The 25020-nt window shown below is 40.4% G+C and overlaps 1 protein-coding gene across 2 annotated transcripts in view; it reads right to left on the bottom strand.

The window, feature by feature from the left end:
• Positions 1–25020, bottom strand: part of phf14 (PHD finger protein 14) — a 107833-nt gene that overhangs the window by 41248 nt on the left and 41565 nt on the right. For both annotated transcript variants that reach the window (XM_008421223.3, XM_008421224.3), the window contains exons 12-16: positions 17406–17512; positions 15112–15243; positions 13671–13833; positions 1158–1220; positions 477–598 (exon numbers count right to left, since the gene is read on the bottom strand). In XM_008421223.3, coding sequence (XP_008419445.1) covers positions 477–598; positions 1158–1220; positions 13671–13833; positions 15112–15243; positions 17406–17512 — 587 coding nt within the window. The remainder of the gene's footprint in view (positions 1–476; positions 599–1157; positions 1221–13670; positions 13834–15111; positions 15244–17405; positions 17513–25020) is intronic.

The raw sequence follows: 25020 nt of genomic DNA, 5'->3' as shown, positions 1-25020 counted from the left end.
AACTGATAACAACTGATAACCTGCTTCAGGAAAAATAAAGGTTCTGCTCGGCCCAGAGTCTGGCGTTATGGTTTAAACCTAAAATGGTCATTATATGACAATGTGCTATCATGGCATATGCTGGGTTTCAAAGAACAGCAAAGAAGAAGCCTATTGATTAGATGCCAAACACCTGATACCTCAAGAGAGGAGGAATTAATTGTGCTATTCATTACACCTTAATCAAGTGAGCAAATGTATGTGGCAGGTCAATATGGGGTCCTGTGGAGAGGACAACCTCAGCCCCCACACTCTGCACAGCCCAGCGGCCGGAGTCTAATGAAGACTGAATTTTAATCATCAGGAGGATATGGCTCGTCCAGGAGACACACACACACAAATATGGACCTCTCAAGGAATGCACACTCACACACATACACTCACCATGTGGAATAGCCCAAGCTGGTTCTCTTATACAGACACACACATTGCCTCACCTCACTAGATTTTCATTGTCGCCTGGTCCTTTGCAAGTCGAACACTCTGTTCTTGTGTCATCAGCTTTGGGTTTTTTCTGCACCGCAGACTGGCGTTGTCTGCGTTCCCGTGGCAGTGGTTCCTATGGAAACACGGCTGATTAGAAATGAGAGCTGGATGGGTGCTTGTTTGAGCCTTGGAAGTAAAAATGAAAGCTAAAACTGTGGAGGGAGTACAATGTGCTGAAAAGTAGAACTCCTTCACTTCCAAATCATACACAAACATTTCTGGCTTCAAAACCAAACGCTGGACCTGTTCTTCTTTCAGCCACTCAAGTACCTGCACAGATGATCCTCAGGGTCACCAGCATGGTGTGTGTGCTTTGGAAGTTTACTGAACCAGTGTAAGCAATAAGACATGAGTCCCAGCAACCACTAGAACACCTGCATCATGTGGAAAGTATTTGAGCAGTTTTCTGATGAAGTGAGCAGAGAATCCAAACATTCACCATCTGTCACTTGATCCATAATTTTTGTGCAAGCAAAGCAGACTTGGAGGATTACATTAATGAGAGATTTGCATCTGCTAAGCAAAATTATGTAGTCTGAAGAAAAAACTAATGAAGAAAAAAAAAAGGAAACAAATCAAAAAATAATATATCTACAAAGATTTGTGAACAGCAGCAAGAAGAAGTGACTAACCTCCACTTTCTCTTCTCGTTCTTCAGTGATAGGAACTCTTTTTCTCTTCTGGCCCCTGGTTCTCTGTGAAGCACAAACATTTCACTTTAGCGTAAGAAAAAATCTTCCAGGCTTCATTCAACTCAGCTCACTGGAATGTTTTAAACTCCAGAATGTCAACTTGATTTACTCACTAAAGTCCTCTTACTTAAAATGTCCAAATAAACAGCAGTCAAACCAAAGAGCAGATAGATTAATCATGTCTGTATTTTGGTTTGGTCTGCACATTTTACTAACAGTGCTCCCCAGCCCAACTTTACTAATGCAGTGGCATTAATGAGTTATTATAAATATAGATTTCTGACCTAAGTTAGTAGTTTTTACTACATAGTGAAGGAATATATTTGAAAAAGGTTCATTTTTAGAACAATATTTTAACTCATTGGTCTCTGACTACATACAGTAATAGATTTCTAGCCAAAAAGATACCAACAAAACAATAACCAAACCAAACCAAACCAGCTTTATTTATAAAGCTCTTTAAAACAACCACAGCTGATACAAAGTGCTGTACATTAAAACACAGCATAATCAAAAAAATAAAAACTTACAGTTTAAAAACAAAAACATACAATTTAAAACTAGATCCCGCTGGTGTTGAAAGCCAAGTAAAATAAATATATATATATATATATATATATATATATATATATATATATATATATATATATTTGTGATAACAAGTAAAGTCTTAATAGTTGCTTGTCTTTTCCTTACTTTTCATTTTGAAAATGAAAAACATCAAAGAGAAAATGAAATGACTAACCTCTTTATTACAGCTCAGAAAGGCAGTCATGTTTAGTATTGGTGCCAAGGAAACATATGATTCAAGATTATTTTATCACAACAGTTACAGTTTTTCCCTGAAAGGCTTGAAACTCTAATTAATCATTCCCCTCTACTTCAGTGGTATGGTGTCTGCCATTTCTTCACAGAAAGCTTAATGCTGAATGAGAGGAAATACAAATCCAACATCTCTTTGGAAGCAAGCAAGCATCTGAGCTGCTGGGTAAGTTTAAAAGGGGAAGAAAAATCAACAACATATTTAAACAGATTGTGAAAACACTTCCATCTGTTGCCTTTGGCTCACCACCACTCACCAGATGGAGGAGTTATCATTAAGAATGCTAACTGCAAGAATGCTGCCAACAGGCTTCTTCAGAGATCCATTACTCCTGGGTTTGCAGTGTAAAAGAATGCCCATCTTTATTCAATAGATTCTCCATTTAAAGCACTGTCTGGTAAGGCAATGAGAGAGTAGGAAAGTGAGCATTTGAGGAGCTGGATCAGCTGAAAAATGCTCAGCCACACAGCACAGCTAATCTCAGGCTCTATTCAGGTGAGGAAATTAAAACTGCAGGCACTATTTTATGTCCCACGCAAAATCAATCTTTTAATTAAGTACATCAGTGCATCTTTAACAAGCATGAATCATTTCACAGAGGATTAGAGAAATTAACAGAGCATAGGACAGATAGTAACTAGACATATTAACTTGATGTAATTTTCAGCTGATTAATTACACATGTTCATATGGAGAAGTTTTGCATTCTAGCACAATGTTAAGCTAAACTACGTCCAATTAGGTGGATATTTATGTCCACTTTGAGTTGTTCTCTTGTTAGGCTGCTTCAATATTCAGTTAAATGACTAAATATTCACTAATAATCTGGATATTATTTAATAGTAAAATCATTTAAAAGGCAGTGGATTTCAGTTAAAATACCAGAACAATATCATGTTTAATAAAGCCAACGACTTTTTAAAATACTGACACATTTTGGAGCAGACTAAGGTTAAATCTCTGACATGTCATTGCATCCACTATGCAGCCACTTAATGTTGGGTGTGCTAAATATTAAAATGTCAAAATGACTGACAAGAAATATTTCACTTTTATACAATATTCTAATTTTGGGAGATGTACTAGTATTTCTCCATGTCACTTTATAAAATAATAAAATATAAATAAAATAATAAAAAAATGAAATTACAATAATGAAAAATAATTTTTTCTTGAATACAGTAATTTAAATAATTAAAAGAAAGCAACAAATCAAAAGGACAGCAATACTGCCGCTACTTCCTCTAACACAACTAAACTTTTTAGAGGGATGGGTTTCTGTTCTAACTTTTACTCTCGATCTCTGAGAGGAAAAGAAATGGAGGACATATTCAAAATCTTTAAAACATATTCTTCTTCAGTCAGCAGACATCCAGGGTTTTCCCAGAAAGCCCAGCACTGGTGTGGTCCACCAGCGGCCCACCATGTTTTGTGTTAAAAATGTCAACAGGAAATTTGTGAATATGACAAGCTAATTATGTGTTAGTTGCTGACAACATTGCTGACAATACTAAAATACGATAAAATATAATTCAAATAAAAAACATGATTTTAAGTGGATCTTAAGACAAGCTTTGTAATATTGATCACATTTAAAAGCAAAATACATTAAAAGAAATATTAAGCACATTGATGAGTAAATGATGAGTCCATATGTTTAACTAAATATTCCCAGAATACAACATTCAAGTATTTATTGTATGAAGTTTTGTTGTGTTTACTTAATCAATCTCTTATGTTTAGAAATGTCTACAGCGTGGTGCACTATTTTGATTTGACGGTTGTGATTGGTCATTACTTTACTTATCAAAGTGAATGCACTATTTACTAGAAACTGTTGGATGATTGGAGACCTGTCTGTGTTTGACTGATTCATTTACATAGACTTGCAAATAATCTGCTGTTTTGTAATTCAATTTTTTAAAATTATTTTCGTTGAATATTCCTTTGGATTGGAGTACGCTTTAATAATCGCAAAGTATGTTATGTTGTAATTTTGTCTGTATTATGCAGCATGTCATTCTTAATTCTGTTTTTATATATTTTTATCTTTGTGTGACTCTACATGTTTTGATTGTTAGTCACTTTGCTGCTGTTACAATAGAATGTTCACACTGTGGGACAATAAAGGATATTTTTATTCAACTGTATAAAGTTGTGAGCGCACACACAGAGCCAAGCGTGTACCAGAACACGCACTGAGCGTTTTTGAGCGAGCATGTGTGAGATAAACAAACACAAAGTGTGACTCAGTCTTTTTAATTGTAATTGAGCTTTTAGAGGTTTGTGTTGAGTGTCCAAGCAAGTGGTGAAGTTTTTATACTTGACATGTATATAAGGTTGGACAATAAATCAATACCAACATATATTGCCACAGACACATGATCAATATCCATAGATATGACAGCTGAATATTCAATAGTCAACATATAGGCTATTCCCTGAACTCTAATCCAGAACCATAATGTATTTTGCTTTTAAATCCAGACCGTGGCTGTGTGGGTAGAGTAGTCGTCTTGCGATCGGAAGGTTGTAGGTTTGATTCCAGCTTCCTGCCACATGTCGATGTGCCCTTGGGCAAGGCACTTAACCCAAATTGCCTACTGATCTGTGTATCAGTGTATAAATGTCTGAGTGTTTGTGAGTGCGAATGGGTGAATGTGACTCTAGTGTAAAGAACTTTGAGTGGTCAAAAATGACTGGAAAAACGCTATATAAGTTCAGTCCATTTACCAGTTCCATTTATATGGCATTCTGGGAGATGTAGACAGACAAAAGACTTTGGCTGCTCACTGCCAGCTAAGTAAGGTGGGTGACATCAACTAACTCACTCTTTGGTTACCTGGCAGCAACTTGTTCGGTAACTTGTGCAGTTTAAAGTTTTGCCACTGTGCCTCACAACGACTTCAAAATAAATGCTGTGGATAAAACAGGAAAGGTCACGCCAAAAGACTAATCAATAATTAATGATATCGACTATCATCACTATCGACTGACATGAAACGCATTATAAGTTTTGAAGCCATATTGTCCAGCCTCTACGTTGGTGCAGAACTCACTGAAAACACAGCATCTCCTCTAGAGCGCTTCTAACCAGTCCTGCCTCAGTCCGCCTCGGCCAGATTCATCTCCATTAGCAGATCCAACTGGCCGCACTGAGCACTGAGGAATTGATTTAACTGACAGAATAACACCTTTGTTGATTGTCCCATGATTTACGTCACTGAAAACTCCAAATGACATTTCTCATATGGTTTAACAGTGGATCAGCAGACATTATACTTCTATCATGTTCGAAATAAATAAATAAATAAATAAATAAATAAATAAATAAATAAATAAATAAACCATTTGGGGTGCATAAATTCTTGCTCTCACAAAAATCTGCCTATTTACCCAAAGCTCCTCCTCAGAGCTGCAGTCTCCAGTCGAGCCTCTGCCTCACAGAGCAGCCCTCCACCACGCCTGCTCCCTCTCAGCTCCTCCAGACTAGCGACAGCAGTAATTCGGAAAAAACCTGGTGGAACTGAGCACCTGCTAAGATCATCATAGGAACTGCTTCCCAAGTACAACGCTCTTAAGAACAATTAAAAACGGCTTAATAAAGGAACATGGGGGTGGGCGGTGTCAGAAAGAGCAGGAGTTTCTTAAAGAGACAAAGGCCCAATTTCAAGATATGAAATTTATTTTAAGTTATGTTTGATATTTTACTACATTTTTAATAACTGAAGGTAACATAGTTATTTGTCTGTGCTATAGAATGGCATAATGTGCCTGGAAAATACATAATACTGCCCCCTTAAGGCTCTTGCCTAATCACACAGATGATAAATAAATAAAAGCAGACACTGCTCACTTTAATCCATTAATAACTTCCCCAAGACACTCAGACATACAAGGTGCTGCTGGACTGTTTAAAGACATCCACTAAAGGAAAATGTGTATGTCGTTTAACACACAAAACTACTTCCTGACAAATGAACTCCCAGACACACACAAAGGCCAGTAGGATGTCGATTAGCAGGTCCTGATGAATGGAAACATGGCTTTAGAAAAGTGCAAGGACTCGGGTGCTCCGGTAAAAGCATTAAAAATGCAAAGCAGCCCTTTTAGCTGCTGCCATTGCATGCCTTGCTTTTGAAGATAAATGCTGCACTGAAGTGCTGCTCCTGAATGGCTGCGGCTGTCTGAGAAATCAGAAGGCTGCTTAATCCCAGAGAACCCGGCAGGGTGTTCAGCACGTATCTGAGAGCGAACAGCTCCAAACCTGAGCAGAAACACTCCAGTGCTCACCACACAGACCGAGGTCCAAGACGCTCTTCCTCTTCGTTTTCCTCTTTTTGAAACACAGGCACACAATTTAATATTCCTGCTGAAGTCTTGGGAATGGCAGTGTCATGTTTTGACAGTAAAAACAAAGCAAAAATCAGATGGGAAGTAAAACACACATCATACATCCCCACACATACACACACACGCACACACACACACTCCCAAGCTGTCAGATATCAATCTGAAGTGTTTGTCAAGGGAGCAGAGAGGCAGCTCTGTGTTACAGGATCAGAGCATGGTCAGTTCAGATAAGCAGGATCCAGTGAGCAGCAGAGAGGCTTCTGTTCCTGCTCATAGCTCACCCTTCAGACATGGACCGTCCTCCATTAATCTGACAGTCACTGAACACATCACTTTCATGTCTGAACGCTTCGTCTGGTGTGGGGATGTGAAGATTAACCTATTCATTCACATTTGTGAAAGTGAGTGCCTTGGTAGAGCAACAGTGTTTCTGAATGAAATCTAGACGTATCGCTCTCTTCACATCAAATCTGAAAGTTTTTGAACGGAGGAGAAAAATGAGACTGCAGGCATCACCCTGAGCCGCAGCAAACCCAACAACATTCAGACATCAAGTTTATGTGTGACAATAGGGACGGGGATTTATCGTGTCATTTATTATGGAAAATTTCTTATCGATTGCCTTGATTAATTTCAATTTAGATAAAAAAAAACTGATTGAAATTTTATTTTTACTCCACTGTTTATTCCACAAGAACGTCAATAAATATCTGTAAATTTGAATTAAATAAATTGAGTTACTATGAGCAGTTAAATTACATGAATCACTGCAATAAAAAAATGCCTGTTTGAAATGGGAATATTTTTCCAGAACAATTTTTGTGTCTGTGGCGCCATGAATGCTGCCATGCAGTCGCAGCCACACAGAGACCTAAAAAAGACATAATACACATTTTTATCATTATCACAATAGTATTCTGATAAAATTCCAAGTCCATATCACTCAGCTTATATGACACTATCTAGAAAAAATATATATTTAAAGTATATTAGCATACAATGTTTCCATTACTGTGGAATCCTCTGGATAAAACCTTCCTGTACATTTTGTATTGTATTTATACATCTGCCACTTCTTCAGGTTGTTCATTAATGTTTTTCACATGAAAGCAGCAGCATAACATTTTAATAGGAGTTAATTGTGAATTTATGTCCGATAAGCTTTCCAGAATGTCAGAAGCAGTCAGAATGACTCAGATTGGTACAGTGGATTGTAAACATCTCAACAAATGGTTAATAAAAAAGTAAGATTGCATTTTCATTTGATACTAAATAAACAATAGATGTTGATTCTGTTGATTGAATCAGAAGTGATCTCAGACTGTTGGGGCTTCAGAGCGGAGCTGCTGTTGGATTCATCTGTTTCTATTCCTGCTGTGGGGAGTTTTATTATTGTCAGTAACGACTCCTACTGTTCGGAAAGATAACTGGAATGAAGGATGTTTGAATTGAAATTTTTTTTGTAAAGTGCCTTGAGACAAGATTCATTAAGAACTGGCGCTGCTGTATAAATAAAACTGAACTGAATTGAAATGCAGCTATTGTGGCAAAATCAAAGCATTTTGGGCGTCATCAGGTCTGAAGAATCAGCTCCCTGAGTCATCCGTTTGCACTGCTTTGATCTACATGATGTTGAATCAACACATGGAATTTGACTGAATGAAGGGGAACTGAACAGAATCCAATGCCTGTTCACTGGTCTTTATTGTGTGTATGCCTTATAAAGGTTCACTTCAATAAAAACGTATCAAGACAGGACAATACAAGCAGGTGGAACATCTAAATATTTAATTCTACTAACTACTACTACTACTTAAAAACACTGAAAATTCCAGTAGTATAAACAACAAAAAATAAAGAAAATGCTTTTTTTTTTTTTTTTTACATTTTTTGAATGTGCCTCTCTGTCCAATAAGAAGTTGAAAGTCCTGGGTCTAGTCAAAGCCCACCTTCTGAGATGTGATGGGGTAACTTCAAACACCCAGGACACCTCTCATATGTCTCACAGGTGAACGTAAGAAACCAGGCAAAGATCCAGTAGAACAGCAGCAGAATGAATGAGTTTACACTGAAGACTGGCTGTGAGGGCCGATCGTCACAACTTCTGCCTCAGGCAGAGACAGTTATCTTTTGGTTCATCAGTAAACAATGGTCATTTTGTAAACTAAGACTGGAGTATTTCAATCTCTTTTTCCCCCAGAGGTAAATAAAAACAAGATCAGACATTAATAATGTCAATAAAAAAGTAAATATGTATGAATTTCAGATATATGGATAGTGATACAAAGGTAGCAGCAGCTCAGTGCTGTCAAATACTAAAGAAGTTTTACTCAAACCGATCAGCTGAGAGCTAACCTGCTGATAGAAATCTGAGTCGCAGTGTATAGCTACAGTGTGTAACCACAGTGTGTAACCACAGTGTGTAGCCACAGTGTGTAACCACAGTGTGTAGCCACAGTGTGTAACCACAGTGTGTAACCACAGTGTATAGCTACAGTGTGTAGCCACAGTGTGTAGCCACAGTGTGTAGCCACAGTGTGTAGCCCCAGTGTGTAACCACAGTGTGTAGCCCCAGTGTGTAGCCCCAGTGTGTAGCCCCAGTGTGTAACCACAGTGTGTAGCCACAGTGTGTAGCCCCAGTGTGTAGCCCCAGTGTGTAACCACAGTGTGTAGCCACAGTGTGTAACCACAGTGTGTAACCACAGTGTGTAGCCACAGTGTGTAGCCCCAGTGTGTAGCCACAGTGTGTAACCACAGTGTGTAACCACAGTGTGTAGCCCCAGTGTGTAGCCCCAGTGTGTAGCCACAGTGTGTAACCACAGTGTGTAACCACAGTGTGTAGCCCCAGTGTGTAGCCCCAGTGTGTAACCACAGTGTGTAACCACAGTGTATAGCTACAGTGTGTAGCCACAGTGTGTAGCCACAGTGTGTAGCCACAGTGTGTAGCCCCAGTGTGTAACCACAGTGTGTAGCCCCAGTGTGTAGCCCCAGTGTGTAGCCCCAGTGTGTAACCACAGTGTGTAGCCACAGTGTGTAGCCCCAGTGTGTAGCCCCAGTGTGTAACCACAGTGTGTAGCCCCAGTGTGTAGCCACAGTGTGTAACCACAGTGTGTAGCCACAGTGTGTAGCCACAGTGTGTAACCACAGTGTGTAGCCCCAGTGTGTAGCCACAGTGTGTAGCCCCAGTGTGTAGCCACAGTGTGTAACCACAGTGTGTAGCCACAGTGTGTAGCCACAGTGTGTAGCCACAGTGTGTAGCTACAGTGTGTAGCCACAGTGTGTAGCCACAGTGTGTAGCCCCAGTGTGTAGCCACAGTGTGTAACCACAGTGTGTAGCCCCAGTGTGTAGCCACAGTGTGTAGCTACAGTGTGTAGCCACAGTGTGTAGCCACAGTGTGTAGCCCCAGTGTGTAGCCACAGTGTGTAACCACAGTGTGTAGCCCCAGTGTGTAGCCACAGTGTGTAACCACAGTGTGTAGCCCCAGTGTGTAGCCACAGTGTGTAGCTACAGTGTGTAGCCAGTGTGTAGCTACAGTGTGTAGCCACAGTGTATAGCTACAGTGTGTAGCTACAGTGTGTAGCCACAGTGTGTAGCCACAGTGTATAGCTACAGTGTGTAGCTACAGTGTGTAGCCACAGTGTGTAGCCACAGTGTGTAGCCACAGTGTGTAGCCACAGTGTATAGCTACAGTGTGTAGCTACAGTGTGTAGCCACAGTGTGTAGCCACAGTGTATAGCTACAGTGTGTAGCCACACTGTGTAACCACAGTGTGTAGCCCCAGTGTGTAGCCACAGTGTGTAGCTACAGTGTGTAGCCACAGTGTGTAGCTACAGTGTGTAGCCACAGTGTGTAGCTACAGTGTGTAGCCACAGTGTGTAGCCAGTGTGTAGCTACAGTGTGTAGCTACAGTGTGTAGCCACAGTGTGTAACCACAGTGTGTAGCCCCAGTGTGTAGCCACAGTGTGTAACCACAGTGTGTAACCACAGTGTGTAGCCCCAGTGTGTAGCCACAGTGTGTAGCCCCAGTGTGTAACCACAGTGTGTAGCCACAGTGTGTAGCTACAGTGTGTAGCCACAGTGTGTAGCCACAGTGTATAGCTACAGTGTGTAGCTACAGTGTGTAGCCCCAGTGTGTAGCCACAGTGTGTAACCACAGTGTGTAACCACAGTGTGTAGCCCCAGTGTGTAACCACAGTGTGTAGCCACAGTGTGTAGCTACAGTGTGTAGCCACAGTGTGTAGCCACAGTGTATAGCTACAGTGTGTAGCTACAGTGTGTAGCCCCAGTGTGTAGCCACAGTGTGTAACCACAGTGTGTAACCACAGTGTGTAGCCCCAGTGTGTAGCCACAGTGTGTAGCCACAGTGTGTAGCTACAGTGTGTAGCCACAGTGTGTAGCCCCAGTGTGTAGCCACAGTGTGTAGCTACAGTGTGTAGCCACAGTGTGTAGCTACAGTGTGTAGCCACAGTGTGTAGCCCCAGTGTGTAGCCACAGTGTGTAGCCACAGTGTGTAGCTACAGTGTGTAGCCACAGTGTGTAGCCACAGTGTGTAGCTACAGTGTGTAGCCACAGTGTGTAGCCCCAGTGTGTAGCCACAGTGTGTAGCTACAGTGTGTAGCCACAGTGTGTAGCCACAGTGTATAGCTACAGTGTGTAGCTACAGTGTGTAGCCACAGTGTGTAGCTACAGTGTGTAGCCACAGTGTGTAGCCACAGTGTGTAGCTACAGTGTGTAGCTACAGTGTGTAGCCACAGTGTGTAACCACAGTGTGTAGCCCCAGTGTGTAGCCACAGTGTGTAGCCACAGTGTATAGCTACAGTGTGTAGCCCCAGTGTGTAACCACAGTGTGTAGCCACAGTGTGTAGCTACAGTGTGTAGCCACAGTGTGTAGCCACAGTGTGTAGCTACAGTGTGTAGCCACAGTGTGTAGCCACAGTGTGTAGCTACAGTGTGTAGCCACAGTGTGTAGCCACAGTGTGTAGCTACAGTGTGTAGCTACAGTGTGTAGCCACAGTGTGTAACCACAGTGTGTAACCACAGTGTGTAACCACAGTGTGTAGCTACAGTGTGTAGCCACAGTGTGTAGCTACAGTGTGTAGCCACAGTGTGTAGCCACAGTGTGTAGCTACAGTGTGTAGCCACAGTGTGTAACCACAGTGTGTAGCCACAGTGTGTAGCTACAGTGTGTAGCTACAGTGTGTAGCCACAGTGTGTAACCACAGTGTGTAACCACAGTGTGTAACCACAGTGTGTAGCTACAGTGTGTAGCCACAGTGTGTAACCACAGTGTGTAGCCACAGTGTGTAGCTACAGTGTGTAGCTACAGTGTGTAGCCACAGTGTGTAACCACAGTGTGTAGCTACAGTGTGTAGCCACAGTGTGTAGCTACAGTGTGTAGCTACAGTGTGTAGCCACAGTGTGTAACCACAGTGTGTAACCACAGTGTGTAACCACAGTGTGTAGCTACAGTGTGTAGCCACAGTGTGTAGCCACAGTGTGTAGCTACAGTGTGTAGCTACAGTGTGTAGCCACAGTGTGTAACCACAGTGTGTAGCCCCAGTGTGTAGCCACAGTGTGTAGCCACAGTGTATAGCTACAGTGTGTAGCCCCAGTGTGTAACCACAGTGTGTAGCCACAGTGTGTAGCTACAGTGTGTAGCCACAGTGTATAGCTACAGTGTGTAGCTACACACTGTAGCTACACACTGTAACCACAGTGTGTAGCCACAGTGTGTAGCCCCAGTGTGTAGCCACAGTGTGTAGCCACAGTGTGTAACCACAGTGTGTAGCCCCAGTGTGTAGCCCCAGTGTGTAACCACAGTGTGTAGCCACAGTGTGTAGCCCCAGTGTGTAGCCACAGTGTGTAGCCACAGTGTGTAGCCCCAGTGTGTAGCCACAGTGTGTAGCCACAGTGTGTAACCACAGTGTGTAGCCCCAGTGTGTAGCCCCAGTGTGTAACCACAGTGTGTAGCCACAGTGTGTAACCACAGTGTGTAGCCACAGTGTGTAGCCACAGTGTGTAGCCCCAGTGTGTAGCCCCAGTGTGTAGCCCCAGTGTGTAGCCACAGTGTGTAGCCACAGTGTGTAACCACAGTGTGTAGCCCCAGTGTGTAGCCCCAGTGTGTAACCACAGTGTGTAGCCACAGTGTGTAACCACAGTGTATAGCTACAGTGTGTAGCCACAGTGTGTAACCACAGTGTGTAACCACAGTGTGTAGCCACAGTGTGTAACCACAGTGTATAGCTACAGTGTGTAGCCACAGTGTGTAACCACAGTGTGTAACCACAGTGTGTAGCCCCAGTGTGTAGCCCCAGTGTGTAACCACAGTGTGTAGCCACAGTGTGTAACCACAGTGTGTAGCTACAGTGTGTAGCCACAGTGTGTAACCACAGTGTGTAACCACAGTGTGTAGCCCCAGTGTGTAGCCACAGTGTGTAACCACAGTGTGTAGCCCCAGTGTGTAGCCACAGTGTGTAACCACAGTGTGTAACCACAGTGTGTAGCCCCAGTGTGTAGCCACAGTGTGTAGCCCCAGTGTGTAGCCACAGTGTGTAACCACAGTGTGTAGCCCCAGTGTGTAGCCACAGTGTGTAGCCACAGTGTGTAACCACAGTGTGTAGCTCCAGTGTGTAGCCACAGTGTGTAGCCACAGTGTGTAGCCCCAGTGTGTAGCCACAGTGTGTAGCCACAGTGTGTAGCCCCAGTGTGTAGCCACAGTGTGTAGCCACAGTGTGTAGCCACAGTGTGTAGCCCCAGTGTGTAACCACAGTGTGTAGCCACAGTGTGTAGCCCCAGTGTGTAGCCCCAGTGTGTAGCCCCAGTGTGTAGCCACAGTGTGTAGCCACAGTGTGTAGCCACAGTCTAACTGTATTTATGCTTTTCAAAGGCAGAACTGCATGTTACTGTACAGCTGAACCGTGAGAGGAGTCCAGAGTTCTGTGTGTAGTTTCAGCTGACTACCCAGAGAAAGGAGACCAGCAGAGGCAAAGCGACACACAGCACATCCCTCCCCTCAGAGATGTCTCTTTAAACTAATGCCACTTCAAAGTACATCCAAAGTAAATACATCAGGATGTGTTTTTTTCCATCTATGAACCTTAAGAAGAAAATGAGCAATCAGCACGAGAACACAGGTTAACTACTTGCAATCACTTAGCCCTCACATCCATCAGTCCCATTCTAATGAACCAATAGAGGAGGAAGAGGAGTAGGAGGAAGAAGACGAGGAAAAGGAGGAAGAGGAGGAGGAAGAGGAGGAGAGTTCACCAGTACTCACTGTGCCTCTCACTTGCTGCTTCTTGGGCTCTGGAGACATCTCCTGAGGGATGAACTTGATCGGTCCTTTGATCTGCCTTCTAGACCTCTTGGTGCCGTCAGGCAGCGTCTCCATGGCGATGTCAGCTTCATCACTGCTGGCTTGGTCACATTCGGAGCATTGCCTGAAGAAAACCGAGAGCTGTCACTGCTCTTGTATTAAACTTATTGTCAGTATTGGACGCAGGTTTTTACCGGATGATTCCAGATTCAAGTCTGACTTGAAAAATGTAAATTTTGTACAAATGTATTTTCTAGATTAGAGTTGAACAATTCATGAGATTAATCATGCTCAATTGAAATAATCATCAACTAATTTAGTAATTGATTAATCATTAGCGTTAACTCTGAGCAGCTATTAATCCAGAACTGTACAAAACATATATGTATTTTGCACTCAAAAAAATTTAAAAAGTAAGTTTGTTCTGAAGTATTTATTTATTTGAATTTTTAATCCATTTCTAATATTGTACAAAAATGCTTCAGTCGATTACTAAAGTAACAGTTAGCTGCAGCTCTATTTTAAATTGAAACAAATTGTTCTGTCCATCCATGGTAACAAACACTTTAGTTTCCTTTAAAATGTTTTAAAAGCCTTCGACATTGAACTAAAATCAAATTCACGACTGTACTAGCCTTGACCTGATTGTGAATTTCTGTTTTTAACTCACTGATACAATAATGATGAAGCCATAAACATCTGACACTCCAGTTCTACATCATGAATCAACTGAGAAGCTGAAATATGAGACTAGCGTCATTACAAAATCAGGAGGACATCATGTACAATTAACCAGCTGCCTCTCCTTGTTTCTTTCATTTATAACATGGAAAAAGACAGTTCTAGTTGTTCTCTAATGACCACAGTTTATTAGAGTTGCTAAATGTGGAGAGGCAGAAGCATTAAATCTCTTCTTCAGATAAAAAGCTGCAGACTGTGGGAGGGGAAGGGAGAGGGTGACATTTCTACCATCTCTGCATCTGCTATCTGATAAAACAGCTTCCACAGACGGAACAAAAATGTCACCAATAATACGACTAAAATGCTCTCCAGATCCAACTGTTAGCTGCTCCTTTAGGAGGAGGCGAATCAAAAAGAAGAGCCTGCTGATTATATTCACAGGATGAATGAGTTGCATCATAAATGCTGCCTACACTGCTTTGTACTGTTCTCTCATCTGAGGGACAGTTACAACCAGATTGCTAATGGGGAGTTGCTTTTTGAAAATGTATTTAACAACAAAAAATAATGTAACAAACATCAGGATCCATATTATTAACTATCCATCCTGCATCACTTGTTTCATCAGCATGAACATAACTGATGTCATTTCTGAGTTTCCCACATGAATAAAGTGTAGGAAACAAAGAATCCCGTCCTGCGGGGTCTGGATGAGTCTCACCAGTAGCTGTTCTTTGTCTTCTTGGGCATCCGGGTGAGAGGAGGCTCAAGGCAGCCCAGGTGGTAGTAGAGTTTGCAAGTGTCGCACAGCACCAGCAGATGTTGGTCCTGGTTCTTCTTACAGATCCCACAGCTGCAGAAATGATTCAGATAAACCTCAGACTGGAACAGCTGGCAGCTTACGTTTTCTGTTTATAATGACCTCTAAGTTCTGCTTAAAAAGGAATTTATAAAGTTGTGTGAAAAAGTAAAGCAAACTCTAGAATTTCAATGTTTAGTGGAGACTATTCATAGGCCTGTTGCGATAAACAATAAATCAATTAATCGCACGATAAATTAAAACTATCGACCTCATTTTAATTATCGGCTTTATCGTCTCTTCCTGCCTTTTTCTCTTTCTGTTGATGACACTGAATAAAAAAGGCTCAACTTCGGTGCTCTCCACTGACCCCTTCCTTCCTCATTTCCTCAGCGTAATGCCCAGCGCGCATTACACGATCTTAGAATTGTCGGCTGATTGTCGGCCTATTTTCAAAACCTGAAACCACACATTAGCCGACAGAAATCCTAGGTATAACGTTTCGATCGGGTTCGTCGTGCCGTGTGGTGTCCAACAATGGGCACAAAATAATGACTACAAGTTCAGTTAACTAATTTCAAAACCAGGCATTAATCAATGTTTTACTATAATATACCTGCAATGCATGTGGCTAGTGTCCACTGAATGAAAATCATTATAACCTATTTATTTCACGTTAACGAAAAGTTACCGGGTTTATCAACTGCGGTAGCAATTTGGCTCCAACTCCTCTCCTTGTCATTTCTGTATTCTTTGCACAAAATGTTGAATAAGCATTAATGTTTCCACAAATCATCTCCAATGTCCGTTGGATTTCGGGTTGCGCCGTGTCAACTGTTTGGGATTCTACTCCGTAATTTCCCCTCAGAAAGCACAGAAGGTAATCCATGCTTTCTGATTGGCTACCTGTCACGTTCAACAGGCTGCGTTAACGCTCCCAGTCGGGGAAAACCCCCGATTTAGTTCAGAGCGGCCACAACAATCTACTGTAACACACCACCCACTAATCGCAAGCGCAAATCTTAGAATGTCCAACGTTCTAAGATTGTCGTAAGGGGAAAATAGGGGCAAAAAATCGTGCAGTGTGAACTACTGCATCAGGTAGCCAGATGTACCCATTTTCTCTATTTAAATCTAGTGATTACTGAAGGGCAATACAGACTTCATAATCTGCACTCTTTTGGTTGAATGCAGTATTTATTTCCACTTTGGTTTTATTTTGTTAAGTTTTTATTCAAGTACGTTTTGTGTTAATGGAGACTGAGAATCCATTTAATTTTTGTTTTTGGTTGTTTTGTTTATTTTGTTTATCAGTTAAGTGTTCTTTTGAAAATATAGTGTATCTATCTTTGGCAGGAAATTGCATGCATTATTACGTCATTTCCATTAAATCTATGTAAAAAGGTCTTCAAACAATATTATCGCTTATCGCAATAATTTTTGAGACAATCGCTCAGCAAAATTCATTATTGTGACAGGCTTAACTATTCATAATATCTTACAGATATAAAAACTGTCCTAAGCTCAAAAATTATGTATATTTACATTTTCACTAAATTTCTTTTGATATGCCCATTTCATTTAGTGTTAACTATGTCAGTTCTGTTGTGTTTATTGTCACATCAAGCTGAGCTGAGCTGATATCATTGTATTAACCTGATTAACAGACTGATGGGACCGATTAGTTATGGTTGGATCTTTATCTGTGTAGATAAAGATATTTACGCAGCAGAGAATAAATTGTTTTTTGTTTTTTTTTGCACTCCTAGATATTCAAAGTACGCAAACAAAAAGGTGGATTTTGCATGACTTGTCCCCTTTAAAAGTATAAAACAGCTTTATATCTGCCATAACAGCCTGGGATGTGCATTGCAAACTGGCTAGGAATATAAATGTTGTAGTGTTCAGTATAAGTTTATACTTAACACTTGTCCCCATTCACGTAAACAATAAAGTAAAGAAGACAAATGAAAAGGTGTCCATGACTGTCCTCTGGACATCTTTTCTTCCTCATGGTTGTGTCCGACTGACCCAGAGTGAAACACTCAGGGTCAGGAAAGCTTTACAGGTATTTTGAGTCAACTAGCTGATTAGGGTTTGAAACCTCTAGTTTCCATTAACAACCTTTTTCATAGTATTTCAATTTTTTGAGATGTGCTAGTATGTCTGCGTTCACGTTTCTCCCTTTGTACGACCAGGAGCAAACTGTTCTTCACCTATAAAGAATTGCTGGAAGGTTGGATGACTTCCCCGGTGTTCCTCCTTCCTTCTTGCTGGGCTTCCTCTCCTTTGGAGCTTTCAGAATTGCTGGAGTGTTCAGTTTCTACAGAAACCAAAAAATTAGAAGTCAGTCATACAGAATATTATTTTTTCTATAATCAGACAGGGAGACATGTCCCTCTAAATCAGTTGTTGTAGAACCAGATGTGCTCCAAAGATCACAGAATGCTACTGTCACATTAGTGAAGTAAGGATAAAGGAAACAGAATGTCACACTGGAGTGTCAATTCTATTGAATCAGAGTCTGAAAATATGAAATCTAAATTTAAATCAAAATCAAATCAAATTTTATTTGTGTAGCACATTTCAGCAGCAAGGCATGTCAAAGTGCTTTACATCATTAAAAACAAAAACACAGAGTCATGCAACATTGAATAAACAATCAAAAACATTATATTTCCCACCAAGTCTAATTTCTGTCCTTCAAATCGGAAGAGAGAAAGAAAAAAAAAGAAACAGCGGGAGTGGGAGGGCTCCAACCCGCACCCCTTTTAAAACCAAGTACCCATTTATATGAATCTTGACTCCTTTCATATCATTAAAACCTTGTGTAAAAAGCCCATCCACTGTTAACCCAGGTGGAATTAAAAGCTGTTAAAACAAACATGAAGGCCTTGATGACTTTTCACCACTTAATACAAATAAGCTCTTTTAGAGGTCAGCATGAGAAGAAAAGCAACATTATAAATGAAGTCATTTTAAAGAGCTTTATTGGTCTGTCAGTTGAAGTAAACTGGATGGAGACTTGATGCCTCCTGCTTAAATCCTGGGAAGGCCTTTGCTCCTAAATGAATGGAACTCATGTCTTATCAGGACTTACTTCCATTTAAACTATAATGATAAAATGTTTATTTTAAGATGTTCAAAACCTCTGTGGGTTCAAGTGAGGTGTCACTGACAAGCTGTGGTCTGCAGTGCATCAGGAAAGTATTTACAACCTTAATCCGGATTATATATATATATATATATATATATATATATATATATATATATATATATATATATATATATTCTGGTTTCAATTTTTTGTGTGTAGAATTTTGAGGAAAGAGAAATTTAACACAATTTGTAATAAGAATGTAATATAAGATAAAATGTGGAGAAAATGACCTGCTGTGAATACTTTCTGGATGAACTGTAGTCTGGCACCAAGGAAAATTGTTTACCCATATCAGATAAATAAGAGAAATAATGTGAAAGATATAAGAAGACCAAAAGTGCATGTGTGGGTTTTCTCCGGGTACTCCGGCTTCCTCCCACAGTCCAAAAACATGACTGTCAGGTTAATAGGCTTCTCTAAATTGCCCCTAGTGAGTGTGTGTGTGTGTGTGCATGGTTGTGTGTCCTGTCTGTCTCTGTGTTTCCTTGAGACAGACTGGTGACCTGTCCAGGGTGACCCCGCCTCTCGCCCGGAACGTTAGCTGGAGAGGCACCAGCAACCCTACCGACCCCACTGAGGGACAAGGGTGTAAAGAAAATGGATGGAAGGTGAAAGGTACTTATTAAATCCATTAAATTAATATTTGTAAAATAAATAAATAAAAATAAAACATTAAAAAAAACAACTATTGGGCTCATATGGTGAGTGTTTTTATAAAATGAACATTTTGTAAAAATAAAGATGATGATTTCTGTAGGTTTTTATCTGGTTTTCTCTTTATGATTCTTGTTCTGGTTGTTGTTTCATTTATTGCACAAGAGAGGAGCAGTTATTAATTTATAAACACTTAGCTTAGCAAACCTATTACGTGTGAAAAGTTAGGTTTGAAATGGAGTTTATTATTTATTTGTGTTGCTGGTGAACTTGGCCAAGCTAAAGAAGAGACTGCTCTAGTTCAGCTCCATTAGGAGAAGTGAGATCTGCTATGTGGCCGATGTAAGCCAACAGCAGAGGGTCTGATTAGTTTCATAAGAATCTCAGGTGTGGTGCTACCATGGAGGTTAATTAGAAAACCTATCTAGTAGGGACTGAGTCTGTCACTAAATAGACAAGGTTTCCTCTGAGGACGTTCTAATCTGCTGCGCCTGCAGCAGTGCAGTGGCGCCGAGGCCTGATAGAGGCTCAGCTGACCCCAGCACTGGGGTCCTCTCAGTCTCCGCTGAGGTCTCCTGGCATCTGGCTAATAAAGACTCCTTTCTGCTAATATGGAGTCAGTTCTGTCGGCTGTCGGCTACAGACCGACAGTAAAGTTTACAGAAACAGAGTAAAAGTGAAGTGGAGGAAGTCGATAAGGGTTCTGGCTCTCTAATAGATTGTTTTATTTCCATGAAGCTGTCCAGGACTCAGAGCAGTTTCATCATTCTGTATTTAAACTAGAAATATCAAGCAGAGCCACAACCTGAAACCAACATTTGCCAAGGTAAGCCAGGTCCGCTCTGACTCTCTCTCTCAGGGTATGTGCCATGTGCTAAAGCTTTTAGCCTAATCCAGGCATAGACAGCCTTGCAGCCACTGTTTTCTGAGCTGCTCTGATTTTAGACCAGATTCTGCTCTCCTGTACCCTGTGGAGCGCAGCAGTGATGGCAGCCGCTCTCAGCCAACGCTATGCACCCAGCTCACTATAATGTGTTTTCAGAAGATCCCTGGATCCTACAGCGGATTCTGAACCAGAGCCAGGACCTGCTTTCAATCACTCCATCAGCACACAAGATGACATCATGACCAGGTATGGGCTCCATTATGAAATATGTGTGCCAAGGAACTTGTTTACATACCATGCAGAGTCAATGTGTTGTTTTGTTTGATGTTTTCTTTCCTGGGACATCCTGAATATTGAGCAGACAGGTAGAAACCCCATGAGCTTTCTCATCCATTGGAAAACAGCAGACATGATCCACATCTGGTACTACTGAACCCGAACAGATCCACTATCACAACTTACATGACTCTTCAAATATTAGGTCTCCAGACTCTGACAGAGAGCAGAGTGGATGAACATTCTGCTCAATCAGTGTTACATTAAGAACTACAAGAGGGCCTGGAATATCTAATGCTAATATAAAAGTCAAATACTTGTCCATATTGTTCAAGCAACAAATCTCATCCAAAAGCAATGCAAATCTGCTCTGTTTCCAAGGGAATCAATCAGGATCAAGAAGAAAGACTGAAGGAAATTTGAAGGTATAGTTTGGATTTTTTTTAATGACAGGTGTTCTCACAGCAATAATTTTTAAAATGCAGCCACCTAGTAGGATTCAAGGGGCGGTGGTGGAGGGCGTGACAGCATCACATTCCAAGTTTGATCATTAATACCTGCTATAACATATTTATGACAGATGATTCTTAGTTAATGTCAAGTTGACATAAAGACTTTTCAAATCATGTCAACTTTGCATTACAAATGCCAATATTTACTGAATGACACTTAATGACAGCAGTCATAAATATTCATGACAGATGTTATGTCATACTTATGACAGTGTCATATCAGTCTTATGCACAACCCTTTAAATGAAATGTTACCGTAATTTCGGATTTAGAAAAGAAAGTGATATTTTTTTATGAAAATCAGAAATGGACTCTGGTATGAAAAAATTAGAAACTTTATTTTTAATAATAATAACAATAATACATTTTATTTGTAGGTGCCTTTCTTGACACTCAAGGTCACATCACATAATTTAACATAAAAACAAACACAAAAACAAACAAAAAAATTAAGCCATATTGCCCAGCCATGTCAACAAGTGGAAGAAATAATAACATTATGAAACCTCAGTTAAAAAGATTCAAACTAACCTCTTAAAAGATGCTCCACAGACTAAAATAAATATTACTGTATCTCACAATCAAGAATTTATGAGCAAGGTGCTTGCTCCATCAAATGTAACCATAGTAACTATGAATAATGTTACTACTTAAAAAAGAAGGGCTAAAAGTTTATTTTTAAACAAGTTTCTGGGAGAGGGTTTATTGTGCATTAACTGTGTGAGCCCCATGCATCTTACAGCAGCATGTGGAAAGTAACATTTGAGTGTTTCCATGTTAAGTTACCAGGGGTGGTAAATGTTGGAGGAACAAAAGCTCCAACTGTGTTTTAAATGACTGATTTTAATGCCAGTTGGGGACATCAATTATTTCTGCAAATGCACAGGCAGGATGACAAATAGAAGATGAAAATGTGGCAGACAGATGACACAAAAGCATGCAGCACTATGACTGATGCTATAACTTGTGCTGTGAATGTTCATAATTAGGTGATTTATGCTGGTCATTGCAGAAGCAGCGCCAGTCTTCCACATTCCGCTCCATTTATCTGTCCTGCTACCGTATTAACATCATTTGACCATTTATCTGCAACACTCATACTCTCAACAGTTACACTTTTAATTTAGCGTTTTATGGATTTAGAGAGTAATATATCTTATAGATGTCAAACCTTTTAGAAATGAAACCCTTCTGTTCTCCACTGGTAGCACTGCAGATATGACAAGATCCAGGTCAATCAGAGATAATGGAGAGTATTTATGAATAGATGTGTGATTTCAATAATGAAAGTGCTTTACTACAGAAAGATTCCATCTATAAAGTTTCATTAGTTTCTTAAATTTTACAATCTCTTAACATGTCACCTTTTGAACAAGACCGTTCTTCCTTAATGGAATTCACGACTAGTATTAGACTTTATTTGAGAAATATTTATGTTAGATGTAAAAACAATAAAGTAAAGATACTGTAGGCTAAACAGCCTACAGGCTTTTATAAATTTAAATAAAAAATTGTCACACAGACATCACCATGTAGTTTAAGCTGCGATGTATTCTGGGTAAATGATGTATGCTAGGTCCAACTGCACTAGTTCTATCCAGCCAAAACAGCCAAAACAATTTTAAGCCTTGTTTTAGTTTTAAAAAATGCTTCCATTCATTTCCCATTGAAATGTATGGAAATGTGGAAATTTCAAAGAGTAATGAAGATAAGAAGGAGCAAACGGTGGAAGAGGAAAGCGTTGGCTGAAGAAACTGGCGTTTGCTCCTGTTGCTGCCATCTTCAGCTTCATAAATGAAACAATGAATGACACGTACCTCTGGTCAGACTGTGTGATCCAGTAAATAGTGGACGAACTGTGTCAGGTCAGGTGTTTTACCAAACACTGTGAACCATCATATTCTGTAACCACAGGGGGCAGTAGCGTGCAAGTACCTCTTGAAGGCCACCGAGAAGAAGAATTTACATAAACTACGTAAATACTGACACATCTGAGATTGTAAGCTTCATGGCTTCTATATTCCCATCATATTGATGGACAAAATATAGTTTAGTTTTTTGTATTTAATGCTGAAGAGTATTTGATGAACCATTGTATTGTGCTATTGTTAAAATATGTTACCCCACTGTAGTCGTTTAATAAATCGGTAAACAATAATCTGTTCTAACTGCTTTGGTAGTTTTTAACATGGTTTTTCATTTTCTTGCCACCTCCTCATTAAATGAGATGAGTCACATCACATTTAAAATTATTTTTAACCCTCAAGAGTAGAGGTCAATTCCTTTTCAGAACAAGGACCATAAGCCTCCATGGGTGAAAAATATAGCAAAATATATAACATTACCGTATTTTCCGGACTATAAGGTGCACCTAAAAGCCTTAAATTTTCTCAAAACTCAGCAGTGCGCCTTACAATCCAGTGCGCCCTATGTATGCACTGAATTCCAAAATCTGTCCCTGACACAGAGACGTAAAGTTTACAGTACGTTCGCTGGCAGCAGTAAACCAATCAGAGAATTGTTGTCCGAGTTCTGCAGCATGCAACTCGGGTAAAAACCAGATAGGTTTATCCACGCATCACCGTCCCTGTTCATCTGCGACGCCATGCACGCCCATCTCACTGCTACTGTGAAAAAGGAAGTGAAGCAAATTAATTTAGAGTTTGCCGTCATTCCGGGAGGATTAACAAAATAACTCCAACTGCTGGACATTGGTGTAAACAGGGCATTCAAAAAGTAGTTGCGAGCGGCGTGGGAGCGATGGATGACAGACTGCGAATACATGTTTACTAAGACGGGGAGGCAGCGCCAGGCGAGTTACGCCACCATGTGTGAATGGATTGTGGATGCCTGGGCTAATGTATCTCCCTTAACTGTTGTCCGAGCTTTCGCGAAAGCCGGCATCATTGCTGAACAGCCACCTGGCAACGAGACTGACCGACAATGACGAGAGGGAACCTGGCATGTTTGATGGCGAAATTGCCCAGCTGTTCAATTCAGATACAGAAGAGGACTTTGATGGATTTGTGGAAGAAGAATAAAAAATAACGTGAGTGTATTGTTACATAGTAGAATAAAGTTCAACTAAACTTAACAGTCGTTTCTCAATACTCAAGAACGCAAGTACGTTCTTGAGTTCTTGGCAAGTACGTACCCGCAAGAACAGTTGAAAGTCCGTTCTTACCGAGTTCACAAGGACGCAGTATGCTAGTTCCCCAATTGGAATAGTGCGTTCTTGGTGACGTCACTCAACTTCCGTAAATTTCAATAAATTGTTCAGTTTAACAGAATAATTCCTGTGTTGAACTGAACAATTTAACAATTGGGACAAATATTAACAGATATCAAATATACATAATTAAGGAAAAGTAATTTCCAAGTAAAAACACCTTCAAATTAACGGGATAGTTTTTTATTACTGATTGAAAAAAGCTTAATAGAAAACAATGTATCACCTCAAATTCTATTACCAGTGAAGCTTGAGTCTTGTTTGCCACCTTCATCAGATTATTTGCTTATAAAATATTTATCTCAAATGACAAATCATAATAGAATCACAAACATGTTCAGTAACGTGGACTTACTCCATTCTGTATGTTAAAATTAGTTTACAAGTTAAAATGAGCCAAATTGCTAACATTAGCCTAAATGCTGTCACTAGCATGTTGTTTTACATTTTCTTCCTCCATTCAGTATACTAAGTGTGACTAATAAATAAGAAAAATAGATAAAAGACGGAAGACGTGGCAGAGACTAGCCAACACGTCAATGCTTTGACAAAGCAGGTAAACGATCTAAAACAGAACTGCAGAGAAAGAATTCTGAACTCCACGAGGAAAGAGACAGAAGGATTGCATGTCAGGCTGAAGTCAAATCCCAGCAGGAGGAGATTCAAAGACTGCAAAAAATGTTGGAAAAAGAACGTCACCTGCAAGACAAACATGAACAGGTTTCTTGCTCTTCCAAAATTACAATTACAAGAAAGTTCTTCAACAGCTGGAATACTTCAAGTGGGAGGCTGCAAAATACGCCTCCCGCAATAAAGGTATGATTGAAGTAATGGTTGAAGAATACCGAGTGAGACTCAAATATGAGGAGCAGCTCAAAAGTCACTCTGAGCAAGCTTCCAAATTTAAGGCTCAGGAGGAAATGGTGAAAGCTCTGCAGGGTCAGGTTGCGAACCTGAAGGTGGAGTTGAAACTAGCTTTAGAAAACAACAATCCTAGAGTCTCCACCAGACCACAGGTTCACCTGCAAAGAGAAGGCTCCCCACAAACAGAGGAGACCAAGGATAGACAGACCTCCAATCAACCAGGGAGGTCCGAAGAAAGAGACCTTGAATC

This window comes from Poecilia reticulata, chromosome 11 (genome assembly GCF_904066995.2).
Source record: "Poecilia reticulata chromosome 11, P_reticulata-male-v2, whole genome shotgun sequence".
NCBI classification, from domain to species: Eukaryota; Metazoa; Chordata; class Actinopteri; order Cyprinodontiformes; family Poeciliidae; genus Poecilia; species Poecilia reticulata.
The sequence above is the reverse complement of the archived record's forward strand: the minus strand, read 5'-3'. Positions and strand labels throughout refer to the sequence as shown.